Source organism: Myotis brandtii, unplaced genomic scaffold, assembly GCF_000412655.1.
Source record: "Myotis brandtii unplaced genomic scaffold, ASM41265v1 scaffold32, whole genome shotgun sequence".
Classification (NCBI taxonomy): Eukaryota; Metazoa; Chordata; class Mammalia; order Chiroptera; family Vespertilionidae; genus Myotis; species Myotis brandtii.
Genome location: NW_005362269.1, coordinates 14,549,598 through 14,572,788, shown reverse-complemented (window position 1 = coordinate 14,572,788; position 23,191 = coordinate 14,549,598). Strand labels below are relative to the sequence as shown.

The following is a 23,191-nucleotide window of genomic DNA, read 5'->3' as shown; positions in this document are numbered from 1 at the left end:
AGGAAAGCGGGAAAGAAAGAAAGGAAGTAGCTTCTGAAATGCAAATATAATCTGCGGAGTTATCTGTGTACCTACAGAGGAGCAAGCTGCAGAGTGGAAAATACAGATTTATCGGGATGATCACTTAGTAAGTTATAGACTTACAGAGTGTCTAATCACGGGGGTGTACACCCGAAACTAATAGGAGACTGTATGTCAACTGTCACTGAAAAATGAAAAATAATTTAAACATTTTTTTAAAGTGGATAATCCCACAACGTCGTATATTTGGGAGTCGAGCAGACGATTTTTCCCCTTCCATCTAGTTTACTGCCCTCATTCTCTTTGCTTAAACCAGTTTTATTTTTTCCCGAGTGTGGAGCGATTCAGTTTCCCCAAAGCAAGCGAGGACAGTTTACAACTTGCTATAAATAATCCCCAAAAGTGGATGCGTTAATCCCCCATGTTTCTCTCCGTCATTCCCACTGCTCTTGCGTCCGACGGCTGAGCTTGCCGCCTGAGGTTCGAGTGGAGATGGGACCCAGCTTCCCTGCCTGTCTCTGCAATGTCCCAGGGAAGCCCCCCTCACACGGTGACTCTCTCACAAAGGTCTTCCCTGTCACCGACGGAGTGGCGCCTCTTTTATTCTTTAGGTACAATTGACATAACGGAATTCAGCATGTGAAAGGATACAGTCCAGTGGCTCTCAGTATGTTCCCAAGGTTGTGCAGCCATCACTTTCATCTAGAACATTCCACCCCCGCCCTAGGAAACCCCTTTTAGTGTTGGCCCATTCACTGAGTGCAGAGTTTTCAAGGTTCGTCCATGTTGTAGCGTGAGTCAGTATGACACCCCTTTTTATGACTGAGTAATATTAGGTATAGACCACAATTTGGTTAGCCATTCATCGCTGATGGGCATCTGGGTTGTCTCTGCCTTTTGGCACCTGTGGGGCAGGTGCGGCCCTGAGCAAGCGATCCTGCCCCTGCCCTCCTGCTGCAGCAGAGCCCAGGCATCGTCCACTGTTCACTAGAAGTAATAGTACCGGGCAGGAGGCGGCTTTCCGAGGGTCTCAGCTCTGCCCTGAGCCAGATGGGGCGCAGTCTCAGGCTACCCACATGCGGGGTTTCCATGTGCCTTTTCTCCGCAGTGAATCACTGGGACCATGACGCCCTCCTTATGCCGAGCTTACAGGGTTTTAATTGGCTTCTGCTACCAGAAAGATGCCTGTGAGTGACACCCTGCTAATGGCGCTGACCCCGCACTTCCCAGTGCACTACCTGGTCCGTGCGCCCAGTTGTCTCAGGACCTCTGGCCTGTGTCACCTGGGGAAGGCCATGCCCCAGAAGGACTGTTTGCCACTGGCCTGGAGCTCAGGGAGCAGTTTCCCGGGCGTGCCTCTCCCCTGCTCAGGAGAGCACTACGCTGTCCAGCCTGGTCAGGAGGCACCCTCCATGTCCAGGAGGTGACAGTCACCTCCTTAGGGTGGGGGGTAGGTGCCTGCCTATCATCCCAGCTACTGGAACTAAATTGGCCAGCTTTCACCCGTGATCCTGGGAAAGACAAGTGTCCTGGGAACCCCGGGAACCTAATGGAGAGACACAGGGGATGTGAGGGGACACCGTGGAGTGTACTGCCCTCACCCACCATCTCCTGGGTAGGACCTGGACTCTTCAGGAACTTCTTCCCAACCTAAGATAACTGAGTTAAGACCACGACACAGTGGTATTATGGCTTCCCCATCTCTGCACTTGGAGAGTCAGAGGCGGGCAGGATAACATGGTGGGGAGCCCGAGCCCTCGGCTGAGGAGCACAGTTCGGACCTGACTTTCTGATGCATTCGCTGAGTTCTCCTGATGATGCTGCACAACCTCTCTGAACGCCGGTTTCCTCATTTGTTTGAAACTCGTCCTACAGCTGTGAAACAAGCGCTTCAGTGGAGGGGTGGCCAAAGGGCCAGGAGGGCTTGGAGAGAGGAGTTCATTTTGCTTGAGTTTCTGCGAGAAGGAGTCCCCAAACGGAGCAGGGGCAGGACGGCTGGCGTAAGGGAGGCGTGAAACGCACAGGTTCTCGGTAGGGTAGTCACAGATTGCGTGGAGGGGTGGGGAGCAGCCAGGCTGAGCAGGCCGGGCCACTTACGGAGGAGCAGCAGCGCCTGTGGTCATCGTGCGCATGACAGACCCAGGGGCAGAGGTGGAGCTCTCAATGCCTCACCTGCCTTTTCCGTGAAGTAGGGATCGTGCTGTTGTGAGCCCCAACCGAGATAGGCAGAAACACTCAGCTCAGTACTTGATGACCTTAAAAGGGTAAATAGATACTACGTGCAGTTATTACTGTGATTGTGTAGGGAGCCACAGAAGGCTTCTGTACAGATTGGGGAATGTTGACATTAAGAAATTATACACTGCCCGGCTGGTGTGGCTCAGTGGTTGAGCGTCGACCCATGAACCAGGAGGTCACGGTTCGATTCCTGGTCGGGGGACATGCTCAGGTTGCAGGCTTAATTCCAGTGTGGGGTGTGCAGGGACAGCCGAGCAATGATTCTCTCTCATCAATAATGTTTCTATCTCTTTCTCCCTCTCCCTTCCTCTCTGAACTCAATAAAAATATATTTTTTAAAAAGAAATTATACACCATAGATGATGGTAAGGTACGGCACTTGGAAAAATATATTTTTTAAAAAGAAATTATACACCATAGACGACGGTACGGCACTTGACTGTTTTAGGTTCTCAGTACATTGCATGATTGGTTATTAATTGAAAATGACCACCAAGAAATGGGGTTACATTCTGCGTTTACTCTCCATGGTTCTCGCCTATGGGAACTGTGAATATGGGCCCGTCGACATCCTTCTCCCAGTAAGAGGGAAATCTGTATTTTGTGTAGGTTTTGGATGGCTTCTCACATTTCAGTCTCATATTAGCTGGAGAAGTACAAAAAACACGTGTGTGGGAACTGCTGCCCTCGGCTCGGAAAGCATATACTGAACTTCTCAATAATTGCTTCTTTGGTCTGGGACGGAAGCAGAGGGGATAAAGGGATAGTCTCAAATCCCAGGAAGACCCAAGTGAGATGAACAGGAACTTTTACTTGAGAATCTCTTAAGGAATTGACCTCCGGCCACATAGCTTCAGAGCCAAAAGAGGCTTCAGAGATTATGTAAGATGAAGTCCCGTGTTTAATACTATTTATTTCAAAGCAAAGACAAGTGAGCCATGCCACAGCAGCTTTTCAGAGTGCATACATTTCATTACTTTCATATTCAAGACGTCCTTCTGGGTGAAGTGTTATTCTCCCCGTTGTATAGGCGAGGAAACTGAGACTTGGGGGCATGGATGGTGGTCTCAGTCCATTCAGGCTGCTATAACAAAACACCACACACTGGCTAGCTTATATGTGGCAGAAATTTCTTTCTCGTGGTTCTGGAGTCTGGAAAGTCCAAGATGAAGGCACTGGCAGATTCTCTGTCTGCTGATGGTTCACTCCCTAGTGCTGTCTTTTCACTGTAACGGCATATGGTGAGGAGCCCGTTTTCTAAGGGCACGAACCCTGCCTTCATGAAGGACTCTGCCTTCATGACCTAGTTACCTCCCAAAGGTGCCACCTTCTAATACAATCACCTTGGAGAACAGGTGCCAACATATAAATTTGGAGGGGAATACAAACATCCTGCCCCTGCCCTCTCCCCAAAATTCATGTTCTTCTCACATGCAAATACGTTCATTCCATCCCAGTAGGTCCCAGCTCATTCCAGCATCAATCTAGAAGTCTCAAGTCCAAAATGGCGTCTCAATCTCCTCTCAGTCGGGTATGGATGAGATTTGGGGTGTATTCATTCCCAGCATATTGCTCTCTAGCTCTCAGCCTGTGCTTCCAGAGCACAATGGTGGGACAGGCCCAGGACGGACACGGTCATTCCAAGAGGGAGACATGGGGAGGAAGGAAGGAGTGAAAGGTCCCTGAGAACCCAAAACCTTAGGGCCCGAGAATGACCTCTGACCTGAGGTTCTGCCCTCCGATCACAGGGGCAGAGATGAATCACTGTGTTCACACGGCTACAATGTCCAGGAGCCGTAGTCTTCCATTTATAAAACGGGTAGCAAGTGTTGAGAGCCTCCACAAGGTTAGTATGGGTTGGAAATGTGAGTACATTCAAGCAAGTCTTCAATTTCTGCAGGAGAGAGCCATGTGACTCTTGTAAAGGGAAGCAGATCTTCCATGGTTTTAGGAGGCCGTCCCTGCCCTGCCCCTGTGATGCATCCTCCACACACTGTCAGGGAGACCTGCTCCTGCCGCTTCTGATCCTGGGTTTGAATGAAAGCCAGCGTCCTGCCTGGGCTCGATGCTGTGTCTGTCCAGGAAGAAATTCTCTGCTCTGGCCGTGCTTCCTGATCATACTCACACTCTGGGATAGTTTATCTCTAGAGCCCAAAGGGGAAATTTCTGCAACCCCCTTGAATGTAAAAACATTTATAAACGCACTATGTTTGTGCTGGTTGTTTTTAAAAAAAACAAACAAAAAAAACCCACATACACATAAAAACAAAGGAGTAAAAAACAGAGATGTCGGAGAGAACTTTCAGGCCCATTAACAGAAGCACATTCCATCTTTCCGTGGTCTCTCTCACTCCGCCCCTGTGCCAGGGAGGAGCCCCAGATGGTTATCACTCAGAGTGTAACCAGGGAAACCAGAAAGCTGCCCCAATCGCTATGGAGACAGCCTTTCATTCGTTTGGCCTCTTGAGTATTCATGGCATCTTCAAGGCCTCAGAGTAAAAGGGGATACTTCTTACAAAGAAATGTTCATTCCCCATGAGGAGGGTTGAAGATGCACAAAGAACATTTTAGCGACTTCCAGGGCTCCCACCAGGCTAGTTGTAGGTGTGTCTGCAAAGGGACAGCCCAGCCCGTCTTGCGGAGGATGTGGTAGGGAGCCTTTCAGAGCGGACATAACTGAAAGCCGGTTTGTGAGTCGTAAAGTTTAGGGACACCAATGAAGGAATGGGGAGAATCTATTTCCAGTGGTGTCGGCTCTAGGAGTATGAGGGGTGAACAAGCATCGAGGTTGGCCCAGGACTTATGAGTGTCCCAGGATGGGATTTAGAAGCTTTGATGCTAAAACAGAGCCAGTTCCAGGCAAACCTTGGCAAGTTGGACGTCCCAGGTACAAAGCCCTTTGGTCCTGACAACAGGTTGACACAGGAAAAAAAATGGCTTTGAGGCACACAAGCCTCAAAACCTGAGAGCACACTTTGTAATCAATAACCAAGTTTCGTTGGTCCCTTGGTCTAAAAGTTCCTGGGAAACAAATGAGACTTTCTCGTCATGAAAATGGGGTGTTTTCTTTTTTTCTTTTTTTAATAATTCTTTATTGTTGAAAGTATTACATATGTCTCCTCTTTATCCCCATTGACCCCCTCCAGCCGTGGTGTTTTCTTTTGATTTGCTTTTTGTTTGATTGGTTGTTGTTGTTGTTGTTGTTCTATCTAGAACTGCTAGAAATTTGTTTCAAATTGAAACTCGTCTAAATTAAACAAGAGCTCGTGCTAAATCGTTTTGCAGGGGTCCTGCCCCCCGCATTTTTTCAGCACAACTTCATTTGCCAAATCCCCGGCAAACCAGAAACTGTAAAGAGAGCAGTGGGGTTGTTGCTATTTCCCAGCGATGTGTAACATACCCCTTCCTCCGCCGGCTCGGCCTGTCTCCTCGGTGCTAATCCATCATGGTGTTTTCGGGTTGCAAGCTCACTCTCGAAGGCATCTACGGGAGTGGATGCAGTTACTCTCCTGCTGAGAGATAATATGACATAGACTGCACTAAATAAGGCATTACACCAGCCGAGGGGCACAGTGCGCAGAGCGACGCTTGTTAAAATAGAGTCATGCTTCCATTCCTAACCAAGTCTCGGCAGGATGCCCTGATCTGAGAGCTTAATTAACCTGGGACCCTGTCCTTTACGAAGTCGGTCTGGTTGGCTGAGGCCTTTAGAAGGCTAACGATCACTTGATTATCTGAATAAATCTGTGATTGTGACCGGATACAGGTGCATTCAATTTCGGCAGTCAACCATCACTCACTTTACCTGTTTTGTGATATGCGTTCCTACTTACCTACACACGATAGGGCGAGACTACATGTGATTATTATGTAGGAGAAATAGGCATAAAGTTGCCGGTTCTCTAGACAGGAGTCTTTGTGGATACATAAATAATTCATGGATCAGTAAATAGATCTATGTGCATGTATTCTTAGGTCTGGTAGGCAAGTGTACAAAATGTGCAAAATAATAGATTCACCTCTTTTTTTTTTCTTCTCATTTGAGATGTGGTTTTCATGTGGAATTACAGTAGCTCCTTAATGATGAGAAGTAGTGACAATTCATTAGCGGACTGCGGGTTAGATCAAGTGTTTGATTTGCCTACAAAGTCTGACCGGTACTCAATTATATGAAGTGTATGCATTTCTTTTGAACATAATTTTTTTTCCCCTCTTACTAGTTAAAATAACCTTGAGTTTTGTTCTTGTTTTCTTTTGAAGACCCCAGCCAGCAGCAGACAAATGCTTCTATAATTTGTTCTTCAATAATGATTTTTTTTCAGAACGTTAAACTGTCATATATAGATATCTATATATTAAAAAAAAAAAACCTTCAGAATTGCTACTAGGTTTCTTGTTTTCTGCTTAAAGGACAATTGGACCAAAGGAGAGAAAAAGAAATCACATGTCAAGGCTACTTCATGTTTTGTCTTCTGGCTTATCTTACAGAAGTAGGACTTCCACAGGTTTATTTTTTTTAAATACTGCAACATTCTATTTCTCCTCGGTGTAGAAGAAGTACACTTCAAATATGTATATGGATGAACACATATATATCACCAAAACCCAACTCAACATAGTTTCATTTTTAGAATTATCCTAAATCTCCTAAGATCGCTGAGATGGAAAAGCCGAGTGGATGGTAACCTCCCCCCAAATATTTTCAAAGGACGTCTTACCCTTCTTCCTCCATCCCCGGGTACCTAACACTGGGTGAACCTCTAATGAGACTATTGCCGTGGCTCGCGTGGGTTAATTCATCGTTAGATTCCGAGACCAAGGACTTGCTCTCAATTTCCAGTACGGTTTCCCTTGTGAATTTCATTGCAGAAGTCCTCCCACTTATTTTGTGCATTTTGTGTAGTTTTGCTCAGAAATTAGCAAACCTTTTAACTCCAAAGGGTGCTGAACCTTAGCTACTTCTCTGAGTTAGCATGAAAGGGCCGCAGCGACTCTAGCTGCCGTCCCAGAGAGAAAGGCTGCCCTGGACTTGGGAAGGTTAACCATCCATGGGCCGAGATGCTCGGGGGCCCAGAGCATCTGGATGAGAAGCAAGCATTTAGATGGATGTGCTCCGGGAGGTAGACCTTGCACGTAGATAACTAGCTTGGAATTCTACGTTTTTTCAGATCTTCAAAGCCTGTTTGTAGAGATTTCTGTTTTCAAGGTATTTCTCATGGGGCCTCAAATACGTCGTTGAAACCCTGCAATTTCCTTTCTTTCTTTCTTTCTTTCTTTTCTTTCTTTCTTTCTTTCTTTCTTTCTTTCTTTCTTTCTTTCTTTCTTTCTTCTCTTGTGGTGTGGTGGTTTAGAGATGGGCGGATTGCTCTGAATCTTGTAATCGGGTTTCTTAAAGCCCCCTTTTAAGGATTTAGATAGGCCTGTGCTGCCTCAGTTATGGAATTTGAAATTGTGATACAAAGAGAGGCGTCTTGGTAGCGGTGCGTGTATGAAAGGGAATTCTTACTGAAGCGCTGTCTCCCTGTCCGCTGTGTGTGGAGTTTATTTTGAGTCCTCGCTCACGCTGGCTTTCCTTTCTGACTTGTTTATATTCTCAGAGAATAAAAATACAGTAGCCGGGAAGCTCCTCTCGGGGAGTCTGCCTTTAGCTCTTGTCTGAGGATCCCTTTCTAAATGGACTGCGGCATCGTTTTAGCTCTCACATTGTTTGCCGAAATCCGAGCTGCCCAGGGAAATTAGAGCAGTTAATTTAATATCGAGAGCGTTTTGGGGCTTCTGGGCTTATTCACAGGCAGGAGAGTGTAAATCACTGAGTATTTTGTGTAAAGCGGCGGGCAAAGTTGCCTCCAAAAAATAGCCAGCCTGCCCTCCCTCCCCGGCCTTCCCGCTCCTCACCTTCACCCTGAGCCCGTGGAAATCTTACTTTATCCCAGGTGTCCTCCCAAGTGCTCCCCAGCAGGCGTCTGCGTGGCAGACAGGCAGCACCCCGGGTAGTGGTAGAGGGCGTGCGGGGTCATTGCGTGTTAGTCCTGAGGGGGCTCCAGGGTCACAGCCCGCAGTGTGGTCCATGGCGGGGAGCTCTCTCCCATACCTGGACCCAGCCCTGCCACCCTTTCCATGGAGAACTCGTTCTGCAGCCACCGTGACCAGCGGTGACTTCCCTGCACCGGGCTGGGCACTGGCGTCGGTGATCTGTGTGTTAAGGAGAAAGGAGCAGCAGCCGTGTGGAATGCACTTACGGCCGAGGAGAACGGACAGAGCGCCATCAAGCCTCCTAAGACCGCCCAGGCCCCCTTTGAACAGGCCTCCTGAGTAACGGGTTCTGTGTGAGTGGCTGCTGGGCTGTTTTGATGTGTTTTGGAGGGGACCTTTGAAAAAGCACTTTAGGGACCTCTGACCCGAGAGCTTAGAACACACGTGGGCAGCCTCCACCCACCCCCAGAGCACACTGCGAAGTCCAATGCTTTGGCCTGGGCTCCGGAAGGTTGTGTGTGTGCAGCAGCCCTCACTCCCTGCCTCTCACAGACACGCCGGGCTGGCTTTATGTCGCCTCCCCTCTCCTGTGCTTCGGGGCCAACTTCTGTGGGTCTGGGATGTGCTATGGAAAGAAAAAGACACCTTGCCGGGAGCAGTGTGTGCTTACTTTGTTGAGGGACCTGGCTCCTTTGCAGGAAATAGCGGCACTGGGGGCAAAACCATGGATGGCTTTTTACAAACACCCAGGTGCTTCGCGCCCTGGATTCATCTAACAGTTGGGAGGTGACACGATGGAGGTTTCCGTTGGCCCCGCGGGACCCTCGTCAGCCCTGTACCCTGTAGACGCGCATAATGCCCCACCCGTCTTGGGAATGAATCTGACCACAGAGCCCGGTCTAGTTTATCTGGTCAGAAGGAAAAGAGACCATCTTGATTATAATAAATAAATGTCTTCTAGAAAAGCACACTTAAACATAAATATTTTAAATTTTGACATGCTTTGTATGTTCTAATTTGATCTATAAAATACACCCACAGGGATGCTTATATTAAAGCTTGGTTTTCACGTTACTAATAAACAACTAGGCGTCACCTGGTACACCCACTGAAAATATTTAAACATCATGGAAGTGCTGATACACTGGGCATCTCTGCGCTTAGCCCTGCAGTGATCAGGGTCCTCTCAGACGCTGTCCCCACCACGTCAGGGTCCTGGGTTGGAGGAGTCCCATGGGACACTGAGCAGTGGGTTTTTTAAAATCTTTTCCACACCTCCTTTCCCTACACCCTTTATAATCTCTTTCTACCACTTCTCTCTCTCTCTCTCTCTCTCTCTCTCTCTCTCTCTCTCTCTCTCTCCTTTCACCTCTTCCCTGCAGACTGCATTCTTTCCATGTAAAATTCTATACATCTAATGCAGTGGTTCTCAACCTTCCTAATGCCGCGACCCTTTAATATAGTTCCTCATGTTGTGGTGACCCCCAATTTCATTGTTACAAATTGAACATAATTAAAGCATAGTGATTAATCACAAAAACAATATGTAATTATATATGTGTTTTCCGATGGTCTTAGGCGACCCCTGTGAAAGGGTTGTTCAACCCCAAAAGGGGTCGCCACCGACAGGTTGAGAACCGTTGATCTAAAGTATCCCGTTTGGTCTCTAGTGCTCCCCAAAAGAAAAAGAATAGAAAATTCTTCACAAATCCAGCAAATAAAGACTATTCTAATAGCAGGGCCCTTGCTAAAATGTCTTCACAAAAGTGGACGGCACCACAAACTGCCCTCTCTCGGCACTGCCCCGGACTTCCCCGCCTGGTGATTTAGGGACTTTTCTACTTAGGAGGAGGGTGCCGTTTTTGCCGAGTTCAGCATGTTCATTGAGTCATTTCTTGGAGCCAAAAGCCAGCTCCACTGCATTTCTGCTGGGTAAGGTCCGATGGCCTTGGCGTGGGGCAGCGGTTGTTGATTCATCGGCCTTTCAACTGATGATAAATCCGGAAGCCAGGCAGCAGTACTAGGTAGGCTCCCTTAACAGACCTTGTACAGGGAATTGGCGGCGACACTTACGGAAACCTGTGGAAGGGTGCTCATAAACTCCTGTTCGGGAGGCTCAGGAGAGTGGGGGCAGAGGGAGCTCTGGGATCCCAGGAAGGAGGCAGCAGCAAGGGCTTAGACCACCACGTGTAGAACTGGTCGACCTAAAGCCCTAAAAAGTGCCTCTGCTCCTTGAGACGCCCATTTCCTGTTTACGTTTAAATTCTGGGTGGCTGGTGTCTTGTATCATGAGCATCTGAGATGGTTTAGCTCCTCGGCGTATCGCATGGAACCCATCTGCCGGGATGCACTAATCGCTCTCATTACATGTACTTCACTCCTGTTCATCGCACAGCCCCACATCTATACTTTCCCAACGATCATAGTGTTTTAATTTTAATCCCGCCTTTAGCAGAACATGAAACGCTCCATGAGGGTGGCCCAGTGTCGCTTGGACGCATCCTTTGCAGAGAGTTGTCTTGGGAGAGATTAGCACAAGTTACAAATGAAAATCGCAGCCCCGGAGATCCCTCCCCTGAGAGGGGCTGATCTTTCCTGAGACAAAGGAAAGAAAAAAGAGTCTGTCAGGGAGTTTTTCAGGACAGCCCTACTTCTTTGGGCCATCTCCTTGCTCCCCAAAACCACGGTGTGTTCTGCACACAAGCTGCCATCGACAACCTGGTGCCAATAACCACTTTCTGTATAACATCTTTTTTTTAGAAATCACATGAGTCATCTAATGCATGATATCTAAGTTGGAACGTGGTCACGGTAAATATCCCCACGCATCAGAGGCATTTTGATTCAGAGATAATGGTATCTGTTTGCTGGCTCTCAACTGAAATACCTCAGTCCCAACTAGACTGTCTGTTAGTCGAGGCATCTTTTTAAAAGACATGATTTTCATGCTGAGAGGATGGAAAGGGAAATGAAAACCGAGTCCTAAAATAGGTGCATTTAATTCTCCCCAATTTAAATGTAAGTGGCCCGTCTTGAAGGCAGTGACGATATTCCCTTTTCTCCCCCCACCAGGAGCGCCTCCATCAGTGGATTGCCTTAATGCTGATGATGGTTGGTGCAGTTTGAGGGAATCTGTAGTTAGTCAGAAAATGCTTCCATAGAATGACCTACCAGATGGGCCCCGTAACAAAGCACAGAGGCATCAAACCACCACAGACATTTGGTGCTTAGAATAATAAAAAGACTATAAAATTAGATTAGTTGAGTCTAATTTGGAATCGGTATATTCCCCATGCACCCTCGCCGCTCGTGGGCAGATAAAGCCTTGAGATTTAGCGCTGTGTCAGAGACTGCCACTTCCAGTAAAAGGAGACAGGGCGCGGGAGAAAGGGAAGAAAGCATTCTGGGAGGTCTCGGAGGGCAGAGCAGTGACCTCCAATGATTTACAGGCCTTTAGCTTAATGAAATTGTTTCAGTGACATGACGGTAAGAGCTCGTAATGGATTGGATGCCCTAATGTAATGAAATTACTCCCTTCTGCCTAAAAAAAAAAATGCGCAATTAATATTTACTGAGACCTGACAGCCTTTGGTGCGCTCGTCTGTGTAGTTCTCTCAGACAGTCAGAGAGGAGACGGAGCAGCCTGGCAGACAGGCTGGCTCTGCGGGAGCTCCTGGCGGGGACGAGCAGAGCCTGCTGCCCGCACTCAGCCTTCACGCTCTCCCTTGCTTTTCCACAGGCAACTGGACAACAACCACATCAGCTGCATTGAAGATGGAGCCTTCCGAGCGCTGCGCGATTTGGAGATCCTGTGAGTTGATTGTGCGGCCGCTGCCTGGTGTGCGTGTGCGTGTCCGGGCGAGGAGGAGACAGGGGGAGTGCGTGTGCAGGGGGTTCCATGCGGGTGCGTTTCTGGGGCCGCTGCTGCAGTGCTATTAACATCGGGCACCGGGAGATCCCTCCGGCTCACCTTGGCCAAAGTGTTCTCAGGCAGCAAAGTGTGATTTCCCACCTCCCGCAAACTGGGGCTCCTGCTAATGAAGTCTCAGCCGAGCCCTTTCTCCCCACTGTTCCCACGGTGTTTGTTGCTGGGCAAAACAGATGGGCTGGAGTAGCCCCCAGCCCCTGCCAGCGCGGTCGGGGGGAGCCTGTCTTGAGTGTGGGCACGCAGGAGGCAGGTTACAGGTCTGGGAGACCAGAGAGGGTAGCACCAGGGGTCAGGGCAATCACCCAAAATCTGAAAGGGATCTGGGCGCAGGACTGGGGGAGGCCAGACAGCAGGTCAAGTCAAGCCATTGCCTTTGCTCCTGGGCTCTCGCCTCAGGTGCAAATCCAAACTTTAAGCAGCGACCTTAAGTGTGGGGGGGGGAGGGGAGGATGAGAGGAAGTGGACACCTCCCAGAACCCCACTCTGTATACTTTATCTGGAAGCATGGAGCTGCCTTTCTGGGTTCCAGATTTTCAAATGGGTCTGTCTGTAAGGAAACCTGACTCATGGGAGGGGAGGGCAACGAGGGGGAGGGAGTCAGCCAGGAGTCATCTCGGGTCATTCACACTAAAGTTGAATTGTGTGAGAAAACATTCTGATCGCTCTCACCCCAGCTACACTTCCAGCCGTCCCTGGTTTGGGGGATGCTGGAGAGGAAGGCAGGAAAGCCCAGCAGAACTCGTGTCAGGAGATGCGGGGTTCGGTCCCCACTCAGCCCCTAATTAGCTGTGTGACCTTGGGCAAGTCCCTTCCGCACTCAGAACCTAAGTTTTCTCATTTGGGAAATGAAGGGGTTGGTTGCTCTATCTTGGGGGTCCCTTCTCCTTTCCAAGTTCTATAATTGCCTGGTTCTAAAAATAGTTCTGATGGTACAGTCCCACCCAGAGAATGCTAAGTGTGGGGTCTGTTGAGCATCCCTGAAAATACGAAGTTACTTAGTCACCAGGTCGCATAGCTCTGACTTCCAGGAGAATGAATAAATGTCAGACAAATACACGAATGAATATCTTAAAATGTCCCTTTGCACATAAAAGGAGGAGTAAGGGCTCCCTGTCCCTTCCCCTGGCACCTGGCCCCACAGACAGCAACGGGCTGGAGAGAGCCTCTCCACGTTGCATGCGAGGAAGGTGATTCCAAGAGGAATCACGGGAAATAGAGGGGAGCTGCTGCTGCCAGCGCTGGGACTGATGAAAGCCGAGCATCCCAGCACCGAAGGGGCAGGCCCTCAGCCAGGGCGGAGGCGCTCACTCCTGACAGGGGTGGTCCCTCCTCACCACACTCTAACCCCGGAACCCGCAACCAACGCATGTGCCCAAATGTAGTCACCCAGGGCTTCTCTTATCAAGAGGCCGGAGCTGAGAAGGGTGGGCACGATTCTCTCTGCTTGAAAGAAAGCCTCTGTACAGAGGGCCGCTAGGAGCATAGCACCCTATTCTTGGGAAGGATGAGGAAATTCCTTGGGAAGAGATCAGGAAATGGAAGTCACCAGCTGCCACGGAGCAGCTGGGAGACCTCTACAAGGCGTGGTGGGGTCTCCTCACCAGGAAGGCGAGGGGAGGGGGGCAGTCTGACAATCAGACACACCTGGGTGTGGAAGCCGGGACTCAGTGGGGCTTTGGCCAGATTACTGAGCCTCTCTGAGCCTGTTTTCTTCACGTTAAGAAGAGGCGCCTTATCTATTTCATAGGAAGGGCTCCCCAAATAGTGTTTCTTCCAAGTCCCTCACTTTCTCCCGACCATGCCCCATCCCCATCCAGGGGGCAATTGCACTCGGAAACGCTAGTATCCAGGCACACCGGGTCTCTCACACTGGAAGCTTACAAGCCTGTGATGAAAAGTTCTCTTTCCCCGTCATTGCAGAGCCCGCAGGATCTGATTAGTTTATCTTTGCGATTCCAAACAAAGCCAGATCAATAGCTTTGTTTTAAAGACACGCTCATTTGGCTTCACGTGGCTAAGTACTTAAAATTAATCATCATCAGTGAGTCCACGGGTTTCTAATCTCCAGCAGAGGCACTCAGCTCTGGAACCATCCATCTTAGTGGGGAGCTATTCTGAAACTGGCTGGAGCTGGCATCTCCATCTAAAGGACCTCCCCTCCCCACCCCCAGACCTCCCAAATCTCAGCTAGGCATCGACATTTTGTAATACTTCCCTGTAATCACAACTTGGCACCATAAAGAATCTTGACAATGACATAAATAGGAACTAAGGGAGGACATCGTGCGTTAACTTTGTAAATTCTTCAGAGATGCAGAGAGAGGGGATGGAGTTAGAAGCCCGCTGTCCCTGGGCAGGTCATCTTTCAGCACCTGCAGCTGTAACATCTACACATTAAGAGACAAGATGCAGTCTTTCAGGTGTGTCTTCTCTCTGACGTTGTGCAGCGTGAAGTACAAAACAAGGAAAGACTCGGGGTGACCTCGTGGAAAGCTCTCAAAATTAACCCAAGGGAAGTCTGTGGACCTCACCTACAGTTGACCTTTGAACAACATGGGCGTTAGGGGTGCTGACTCCCCCTCCCCCCTGCCCACAGTCAAAAATCTGTATATAACTTTGGACTCCCCCCAAAACTTAAATCGTCTCTCAGTATCTCAGAGGATTGGTTCCAGGGCCCCCCACAGATACCCAAATCCATGGATGCTCAAGTCCCCTGTATAAATGGTGTAGAGCAATGCATACAGTTGGCCCTCCACGTCCACAGACTCCCAACCTCAGATGGGAAACAGTACAGGTATTTAGTGAAGAGAATCCCTGGGTCAGTGGACCTGCCCAGTTCAAACCTGTGTCGTTCAAGGGTCAGCTGCACTAGTGGAAATATTCACGCGGGATCGCCCCATGACTCGTCCTCCCTGTGAGGGAAATGCCGTAGGACTTCTTTCCATCTAGACCGAGGTGGGTTTCCCCTGTTCCAGGGAATGAGAACTTGGGAGGCGAGTTGACAGGAACCACTCTCTGCAGTGAGGGGAGCGGCAGGGGTACAGGTTGGAAAAGACTCAACTCTGCCCATCTTGTCCGCGTTTATGGCGCATGCCCAGTGGGGGATGCCCAGCACCGGGCATGGAGGACAAAGGGAAGGGGTCAGGTAGCCAGGAAGGGGGCTAAAAGGAAAAGCATAGTGTAGGCCAGTGGTCGGCATACTGCAGCCCTTGAGTGTGGCTCTTCCACAAAATACCACATGCGGGCGCGCATACAGTGCGATTGAAACTTCGTGGCCGCACTCAAGTTGCCAAAGAGCTGCATGTGGCTCGCGAGCCACAGTTTGCCGACCACTGGTATAGGCAAAACTTCTCAAGGCCTGAGCCCCCACAGGGGAGGAATCTCAATGCTAGTGATTGGAGCTGACATTCGGGCCCCATCCCCAACACATAACACAACCAGTGCTTTAACCCGTGAGCTCTCTGCATCCTCACAAACCTGCTGGGAAACTGCTGCTATTGCCGTCCACCTTGTACAGAGGAATAGCCCGTGTCAGAGAAGCCAGGGAACTGCCCGCCCAGCAGCAACAGAGCCCGAGTGACCAGCATCCTACCAGCTGCCCCTCTGAGCTGTGTCGCCAGGGCTCTCCTAGGGTTGGCTCCCCTGAAGCGTGGCCACCAGGCACCATGGGTGGCGTGAGCTGGCCCTGAGAGCCAGGCCAGGCAGGCGACCCAGGACTCAAAATCCTGGTGAGGAGAATGCAGGCGCTTCCCACAAGCCTGCAGAATTGTCATCTCCTTCCCCCAGTTTAGGGGTCCCCGCAAAGTTGAAGATGAATCAAACTCACCAGGGAAGGAAAATAATCCCACTTTCACTGACTTACATTCTAGTCCCAGGGACGATGTAGTCTCACTTCTGGATGCCGCCAATTGACTTTGGCGCCCAACGGTTTGGGGGCCCTATTCTCCAAACTGCCCCAAAACACAGCCCCAACTTCCTGTATGGCACTTAAGGTTCTTCATGGAGGGGCCTGTTTCCCGTGGGTCCGACGCCCTTCTATTACCCACATCACTCACTGCCCTTTCATTTCCACCTGTTCTATCCATTTGGCGACTCACATCTCGGCTTTCTCTAAGGCAGTGGTGCTCAACCTTCCTAATGCTGCGACCCTTTAGTACAGTTCCTCATGTTGTGGTGACCCCCAACCATAAAATTATTTTCGTTGCTACTTCATAACTGTAATTTTGCTACTGTTATGAATCGTAATGTAAATATCTGATATGCAGGATGTATTTTCATTGTTACAAATTGAACATAATTAAAGCATAGTGATTAATCACAAAAACAATATGTAATTATATATGTGTTTTCTGATGGTCTTAGGCGACCCTGTGAAAGGGTCGACCACAGGTTGGCGACCCACAGGTTGAGAACCGCTGCTCTAAGGCATGTGTATACGGCCGTCGAGTACACCAAGACTGCATCTCCAGCCCCTTCAGGCAGGAATCCTTACTGGTCGTGCTCTGAACTGTGGGTTTCTGGTCCCTGCTAGCAAGATTGAGAATGGGCGGGCAACTCACCAATTATACCAGGCTCTTCCCTGCCCAGGTTAGAAAAACGTTTAATGAAAAAGAAAAAATTAAGAGTATGGACAAATGAAACAAAAATGAGAAGACCTAATGAATAAGATAGTTAATTAATTTTTTCAATAGTATTACAGGAGGAGAGAAAAGATTTTCAGATATTGTCTCCTGACTACATGTAGCAAATCAGAAGATCAGCAGACACGTCCTGAAAGGCTGTCACCTCCCAGTGAGGGGTCTGCCCGGAGAGAACCCAGGCCCAGCAAACTGCGTGCGGATCATCGGGTCTGCAGATAACCAGGGTGCCGTTTGGAAGGCCTTGTTCCCATTTATGTCATTACCAAGGCCTCCGTTCCTTTGGGTTACTGCCAGCTCAGGCAGCCCTGCTGTAATCCATGGAAATTCGGTGACATTACTCTAGGCTGGCCCTGGTGTCTGTAGAGAAAAGGGACAGAGTGGCCAAGAGCAAGGCCGGGCGACAGTGAGCCGAGGCCTCCTAGCATTTCACACCTCGGCTGCCCCACTTCCCTCACCCGAGTCCCGGCTCTGGCCAGGGGATGCCAAGGACAAATTGGTGGTAGCAAAGAGGCTGGCACCTGGGTCTCCAGGCCCCGGGCCCATGTCCTTTGCCCACATGGGCACCTCCTGCAGTTGGGCCCTTTGGGAGAAACCCCTGGTGACACGGGGACCCTGAGTGCAGTTGTCTTTCTAGCCCGTCCTTCAGTGGCATCTCCTATTTTGGAGGTTGAGGGAGGGCAGACTTTGATCCCAGGTCCTGCTTTCAGCTCTCTCTCTGGAACTAGACAGCAGACCACATTGCTTCTGTGGATGAGTTTTACTTAATCTCGTAACGTGTTCTTTAACAATGGAAGAGAGCATTTCATACTTAAAATATATTGTATTTTTCATAAAATTCCAGCTTGGGCTTTTAGCAACCAGAAGCATTGGCAGCCCTGGGCTCATTCCTGCATCGTGATGGTCGGTGTGGCTGGGTGCACAAGCCCGCCTCCCATGGGGTGTGGCTGCCCCTTTCCCACTGGCCTCCACTCCTTTGGGTTGCTGCCAGCTCAGGCAGACCCTGCTGTAATCCATGGAAGTGCGGATACCCCACAAGCTAGTCTAGCGCCAGGCGCCAGGGACAGGAGAGCTCTCAGAGGGCGGGCAGGTGCTCTGGCAGGTCAGACTCTCTGGGCCGGAGGTCACCAGAACTGCTGAGTGCGCACGGACACGCAGCTAAGGGGCGTGGAGTCCAGGACTCCCAGACTGAGCAAGGACCCCACAGAAGCAAGCAAGGTCTTCATGCCCCATCTTCCAGGAAGTTCTCGAGAGTTGAACTAGCCTCCTAGTCCCTTTGATTGTAAATCAGTTCTGATTGGGGTTATGCAAATACTGAGTAGATGAACACCCACCGCCCAGTTTCTTGCTCCCCAGACTCCTGTGTCAGCCTGTGCACTGAGCCCCCTCTCAGCCCACATTCAGAGATTCAAGAGTTAAGGCAGTAGTGGAATCAATCAGACTTTTAGGGTAGTTCTAATTCACCCACATTCGGGCGGGCACGACATGGCCCGGCCCTGGGCTCCACTGGTAAACACAGAAGAATGGAGAAGAGCGTTCTTTGCTGGTATAAGGAGTCAGTGGGAAGAAATTGGCAACAGTCCTGATGCCCAGGTCGGGGTGTGCTCACTCTCCGAGTGTGGGGTGCTGTCCTGGCTCAGGGGTGCTGGGCACTGGCCGTAGGGACACTCATAGACATTGTCAGTCCAGTTCAGAAAGCCCGGAGCTTGAGGCAGGTGGCCGGCTGTTCTCTGCTTCGGCTGAGCTTCCTGTGGATGTGGAACTCGATGCTGGATGAACAGTAGCAGGATAGCATGTCCCGTGCAGTAGTCCCCCCACCCACGGGGCACCTGTGCCCAGTGTAAGTTATGAATGAGGCACAGTTAGAGATTAACTAACTAATCACAAAACAGAACAATTATAACTGAGCAGTAATAGCCGTTATGTGAATGTGGGCACTCATGTCAGGGGACCCCGTGCTGACGTCTTCCTGTAGGCTCAGTGCTTCTGGGGCACCATGTCGCCATCGATCAGAACACGGTTTCTGCTCCTCTTCCACCCGAGGGTTTAATGCCTTCTCCACCTTAACTAAGCACTTACCACTCACTGTGGCTGTAACATTGGCAGTTTGAGGTGTGACAACAGAACTAGCTCGGATTTCATTTTCCTTCTTCAGTTTCACGGATAGAAGTTCTTACCGTAGGTTTTAGCAATCTCAGGACACGATTTTTTTAAAATTCTCTCATTATGTCAAGAACTTTCACCTTTCCAGTTACAGGAAGCACTTTACGGCTTCTCTCCTGCATTTCTGAATTGCCGGCATCCCTACTCTTGCACTTTGAGGCCATTACTAAGTAAAATAAGGGTGACTTGAACACAAGCACGCGATCCCAGGGCAGTCGGTCTGATAACCGAGATGGCTGCTTATTGACTGACGTCAGGTAGGGTGTGCGGCATAGGTACGCGGGACACAGGGCGATTCCATCCTGGGTGGGATGGAGCGGGAGGGCGCGAGATGTCATCACGCTACTCACAGCGGCACGCAGTTTAAAACTTATGAATTGTTTATTGTATTGTTTGTTTATGGATTTTCCGTTTAACATTTTTGGACCATGGTCGACCACAGGTAACAAACCACAGAAAGCAAAACTGTGGCTAAGAGGGGACTGCTGCAGTACAGCGATACTAGATAATTATTAGTGTTGGCATTATAGGTACCGCAGCTACTGCTCTCACCTGCGTATTTTGCATGTGCTATCTCCTAGGCACTATGATATTAGAATGGAGCGTTTTACATACATCCTCGCCACAACCTCACGGCGTGGCTCTTGTTCACCTCACTTTCCCCAGGAGGAAGCTGAGGCTGGGGAAGCTGGAGGACTTGCCCGGAGCGACCCTGGCTGCACGGGGGCTGCTTTTCCATCCAGTCCCACTCTGCCCGGTTCGTGAGCCCCGGCTCCTAACTGCTCTGCTATGAAAAAGTGAAATTTGAAAAATTTATTCCAAAATGCACCCCAGAGAAACAAGTGTAGTAAATGCTCAGAATAATTCAGGACCAATCGTTTTTCTTTTTGAAAAATGATTCTGACCCACAGAGCACTCAGAACTAATCCTGTGACCTCCACTTAATCGGCACCACATCCAAGTCCACAGAACCACCCACACATGGAGGTGCGAGGCCACAGCGGAGCATGGGGGTGTCAGAGTCCTCCCCTCAGATGGGCCACCCTCCAGCTTCACCAGGCTGGGTGGTGCGAGGGGTTCATTTCCGTATTGTAATACAGAAGCTGTGTACCAGGCTTGCGATGCCGGTTAAAGGAGACACCCCAGGTGTGTGTCTGGCAAGTCACAGACACCCAATCAGGCCTCTCATAACAAGTGCAGTTGAAAAGCAGCCCTGCCCTGTTCTGCCACCTTATCTCCGTACCTGGCACAAGCCTGGCACAGAGCAGGAAGTCAAAGGACACGGGACCACATTGAGTAGGAATTAATTAACCAAATGCATGCCCACTTTGCCCCGTCTCTAGATTTTCTGCTACGTGTTGGCCCTGAACAGAGCTAAGAATTATCTCAAATATTGAACAATGTAGTATTTTACTGGAACAGAAGATTTCTCATGTTACCTCTGGTTTTTTATTCTTCCAGTTAAATGGTGATTTTTTTTTTCTTATTAACAATGAGCAAATTACAGCCTTGGTGAAAATTGATGTTTTCGAACAGACAAGACTCGTTTTCATTTATTTACAGAATGTTTCACCTCGGTTTCTCTGGGAGATGCAAGTATTTTATTTTTTTAACAGACTCTGGAATCACAGTGTTTAGTCATGACATAGCTTTGAATATAAAACTGTCGTGGCTTAATGAAAGTCTTAAAATATCTCCAGAACATGATTTTTTTTTTTTTGGTGCTATGCTGCAAATTGTGATTTGTTCAGGTAATCGAGATTAAAATGGAACATTGTGGAAAGCACTGATCACTTCCGTTGGGCCCCCAGAATACTAGGAAAGGAACTGGGTGTCCTATGAAGGTTTGCTTGTGCTACACCACACCCCTCCTTCAGTCACCCAGGCTCGAAGTTCGATCATAGTCACATGTTTTAATAGATAGATAGATAGATAGATAGATAGATAGATAGATATAGATAGATAGATAGATATTATTGATTTCAGAGAGGAAGGGAAAGGGAAAATCATCTATCAGCTGCCTCCTGCATGCCCCCTAGTGGTGATTGAGCCCACAACCCAGGCATGTGCCCCGACCGGGAATCAAACCGTGACCTCCTGGTTCACAGGTTGACGCTCAACCACTGAGCCACTGGGCGATCATAGTCATGTTCTTAAAATGACTAGCTTGGTTTTGAGAACATCAGCTTAAGAAAAATGTAAGATAATTTTTCCCATTTAAATAAGTAGCACTTGAACAGTTCAGGTAACTAGGATATGGAAGCACCTAGTGGTTTCCGTTTGCTTTCCTTTTCCTGTTAACTGAAGGCTACTTTAGTCTCAAAATGGATGTGTCCTGTGAATTCGTGGGTTAAGAGGCTGTGGCGAAGGTCACTGGACTGTTCTTCACCAACAGAGGCTCTTGAATCGGTAGGACTCCCGTTACCAACTTCCCATGAACGGCATTTAGGTGGAATCGGGCAACGGACGGCCCAGGGGCCACGGACTCCAGCCTCCAGGTTTCTGGGCTGACATCCTGGCTTGGCAAACTAGGTTGGGGAGCAGCCTTGTGGTTTGCTGTGTCCCACCTCAAACGAAATGGAGGAACGGCTCTGCATCTTTGTAAAAAGATTCCAGGGGGGTTTCTCTCAGCGAGAGGTAAGGAGGCCAGTGGGGAAATGCCACAGAGCTGCCGAATGCATATGGGGATCAGTTCACCCCAAAACGGAGCTGCTGCACCCGGTGGGAAACGTGCTCCTGGCCAATGGTCAGCCTGTGCCCTTTCTCAGTCCTCTGCTGCCAGCTCTGGTGCCAGTATGCGAGCAGGTTCAGGGAGTACCTGGCTCCTTGATCCGCCCTCATCTCCTGGCTCTCGTGGGTCTCCAGACCGGGGGCCATGAGCCCTATGAAGAGCCAAACCTGCCTGTTGTTGCTGCTGCCACGTCCATCGGGAATCAAACCGTGACCTCCTGGATGGCTCGGCTTCCTGTGGCCAGGAGTCCCTGACTCTGCAGAACTGGGTCTGGGAAGCCAAGATCCTAGGAACTCGAGCAGGAAATGGCCCTCCTCCTGCCGGATGGCCTCCTGCCCGGGGAGGCCCTGAAGAGGCAGAGCTGGGAGAATCCAAGCACCGTTCCGACCCTTCCCCGAGCTGCCGTGTCCCGTCTGCGAGGACACTCAGGAGCAGGGTGGTGAAGAGGAGGGATGGAGGGAGTAGGATTCCGCTTCTCCCGGGTTATATCTGGGATCGTTGCAGACACTCTAGACACCCCGCTCTCCTTCCACATATGACTAATGAGAGGACCCCAACTATCCACCCTTAGGTTGAATGAACCCTGCAGATGTGGGATTTGATTTTTTGTTTTGTTTTGTTTTGGTCTTCCCAGTGTTTTTTAAAAAAATAATAGTAATTAGTTGCCAATGTTTAAAACTCTAGTGATTATATGTAAAAGTCTCTGCGTTCAACTCTGCGTAAGTTCCGGAAGTGGTTTGGCCCACAGGTGGCCAGGATGGTCTGGAGCAGCGCTCTGCCATGGGCCGCTGCGGACGACGGCGGCTGGCACCTGCGCGTCCACGGTGCAGCGAGGCCCACGGCCTCTCGAGCACCTGGAATGTGGCTAGAGCAAATGAGAGACGGAAGTTTTCATCTTACTGCATTTTAATTTGTTTAATTTTAAATCGCCACCTTTGGCTCATGGCCACTTGTTGCACAGCGGGGTTTACAGCTGCGTGGCGGGCACCCCGTCTGGGCAGGGCATGCCCCTCGGATCGCCATGGCTCCCACCAGGCCCGCTTTCGCCAGCCCTGCTCCCACTCTCTGCAGTCACGTCCCATTCGTTAAGAAGCACCATGTTTAAACAGTGTATTTTCTGAAACTAAATACTTTGGAGTATCTGCCACTCCCTCCCCTCACACTACACTCTGCCCTTTATCTTAATTTAAACATCTGGATCTTATTCCCCCAAAAGACGCACTTTCATGGAAAGCCAGGAGTATGATTATAAAGCCGTCTCCACCAGAGTAAACCCTCTCGGCATGAATGTTTCCTGGTCCCCCTTACTCGCTTCTCTTGGCCCTGGAAATGGCTCCACAAAGTCAGCAGGTAGGAGAGTCACCCCATGTCTGGACCCGTCGCTTCTCCGTACGTGAGCTGGAGATGTGGCAGCCGGTTAGGGGAGCAGGCCCGTTAACCCCACAGCAGCGGAGCCAGGTGTCTGCACAAAGGAAGAAAAAGAGCCGACCCTGTAACTTT

At 49.7% G+C, this 23,191-nt stretch overlaps 1 protein-coding gene and 1 long non-coding RNA gene across 2 annotated transcripts in view; both read left to right on the top strand.

Moving 5' to 3' along the window:
- SLIT3 (slit guidance ligand 3) overlaps positions 1–23,191 on the top strand; it is a gene marked incomplete at its 5' end in the record, with an annotated part of 542,638 nt that overhangs the window by 397,543 nt on the left and 121,904 nt on the right. Inside the window, one exon of the mRNA XM_014543056.1 lies at positions 11,972–12,043. Within this exon, the coding sequence (XP_014398542.1) occupies positions 11,972–12,043 (72 nt within the window). The remainder of the gene's footprint in view (positions 1–11,971; positions 12,044–23,191) is intronic.
- The window catches only part of LOC106726832, an 11,340-nt gene continuing 9,323 nt past the window's right edge, over positions 21,175–23,191 (top strand). The window contains exons 1-2 of the long non-coding RNA XR_001362942.1: positions 21,175–21,185; positions 21,224–21,229. This is a non-coding gene — a long non-coding RNA (uncharacterized LOC106726832). The remainder of the gene's footprint in view (positions 21,186–21,223; positions 21,230–23,191) is intronic.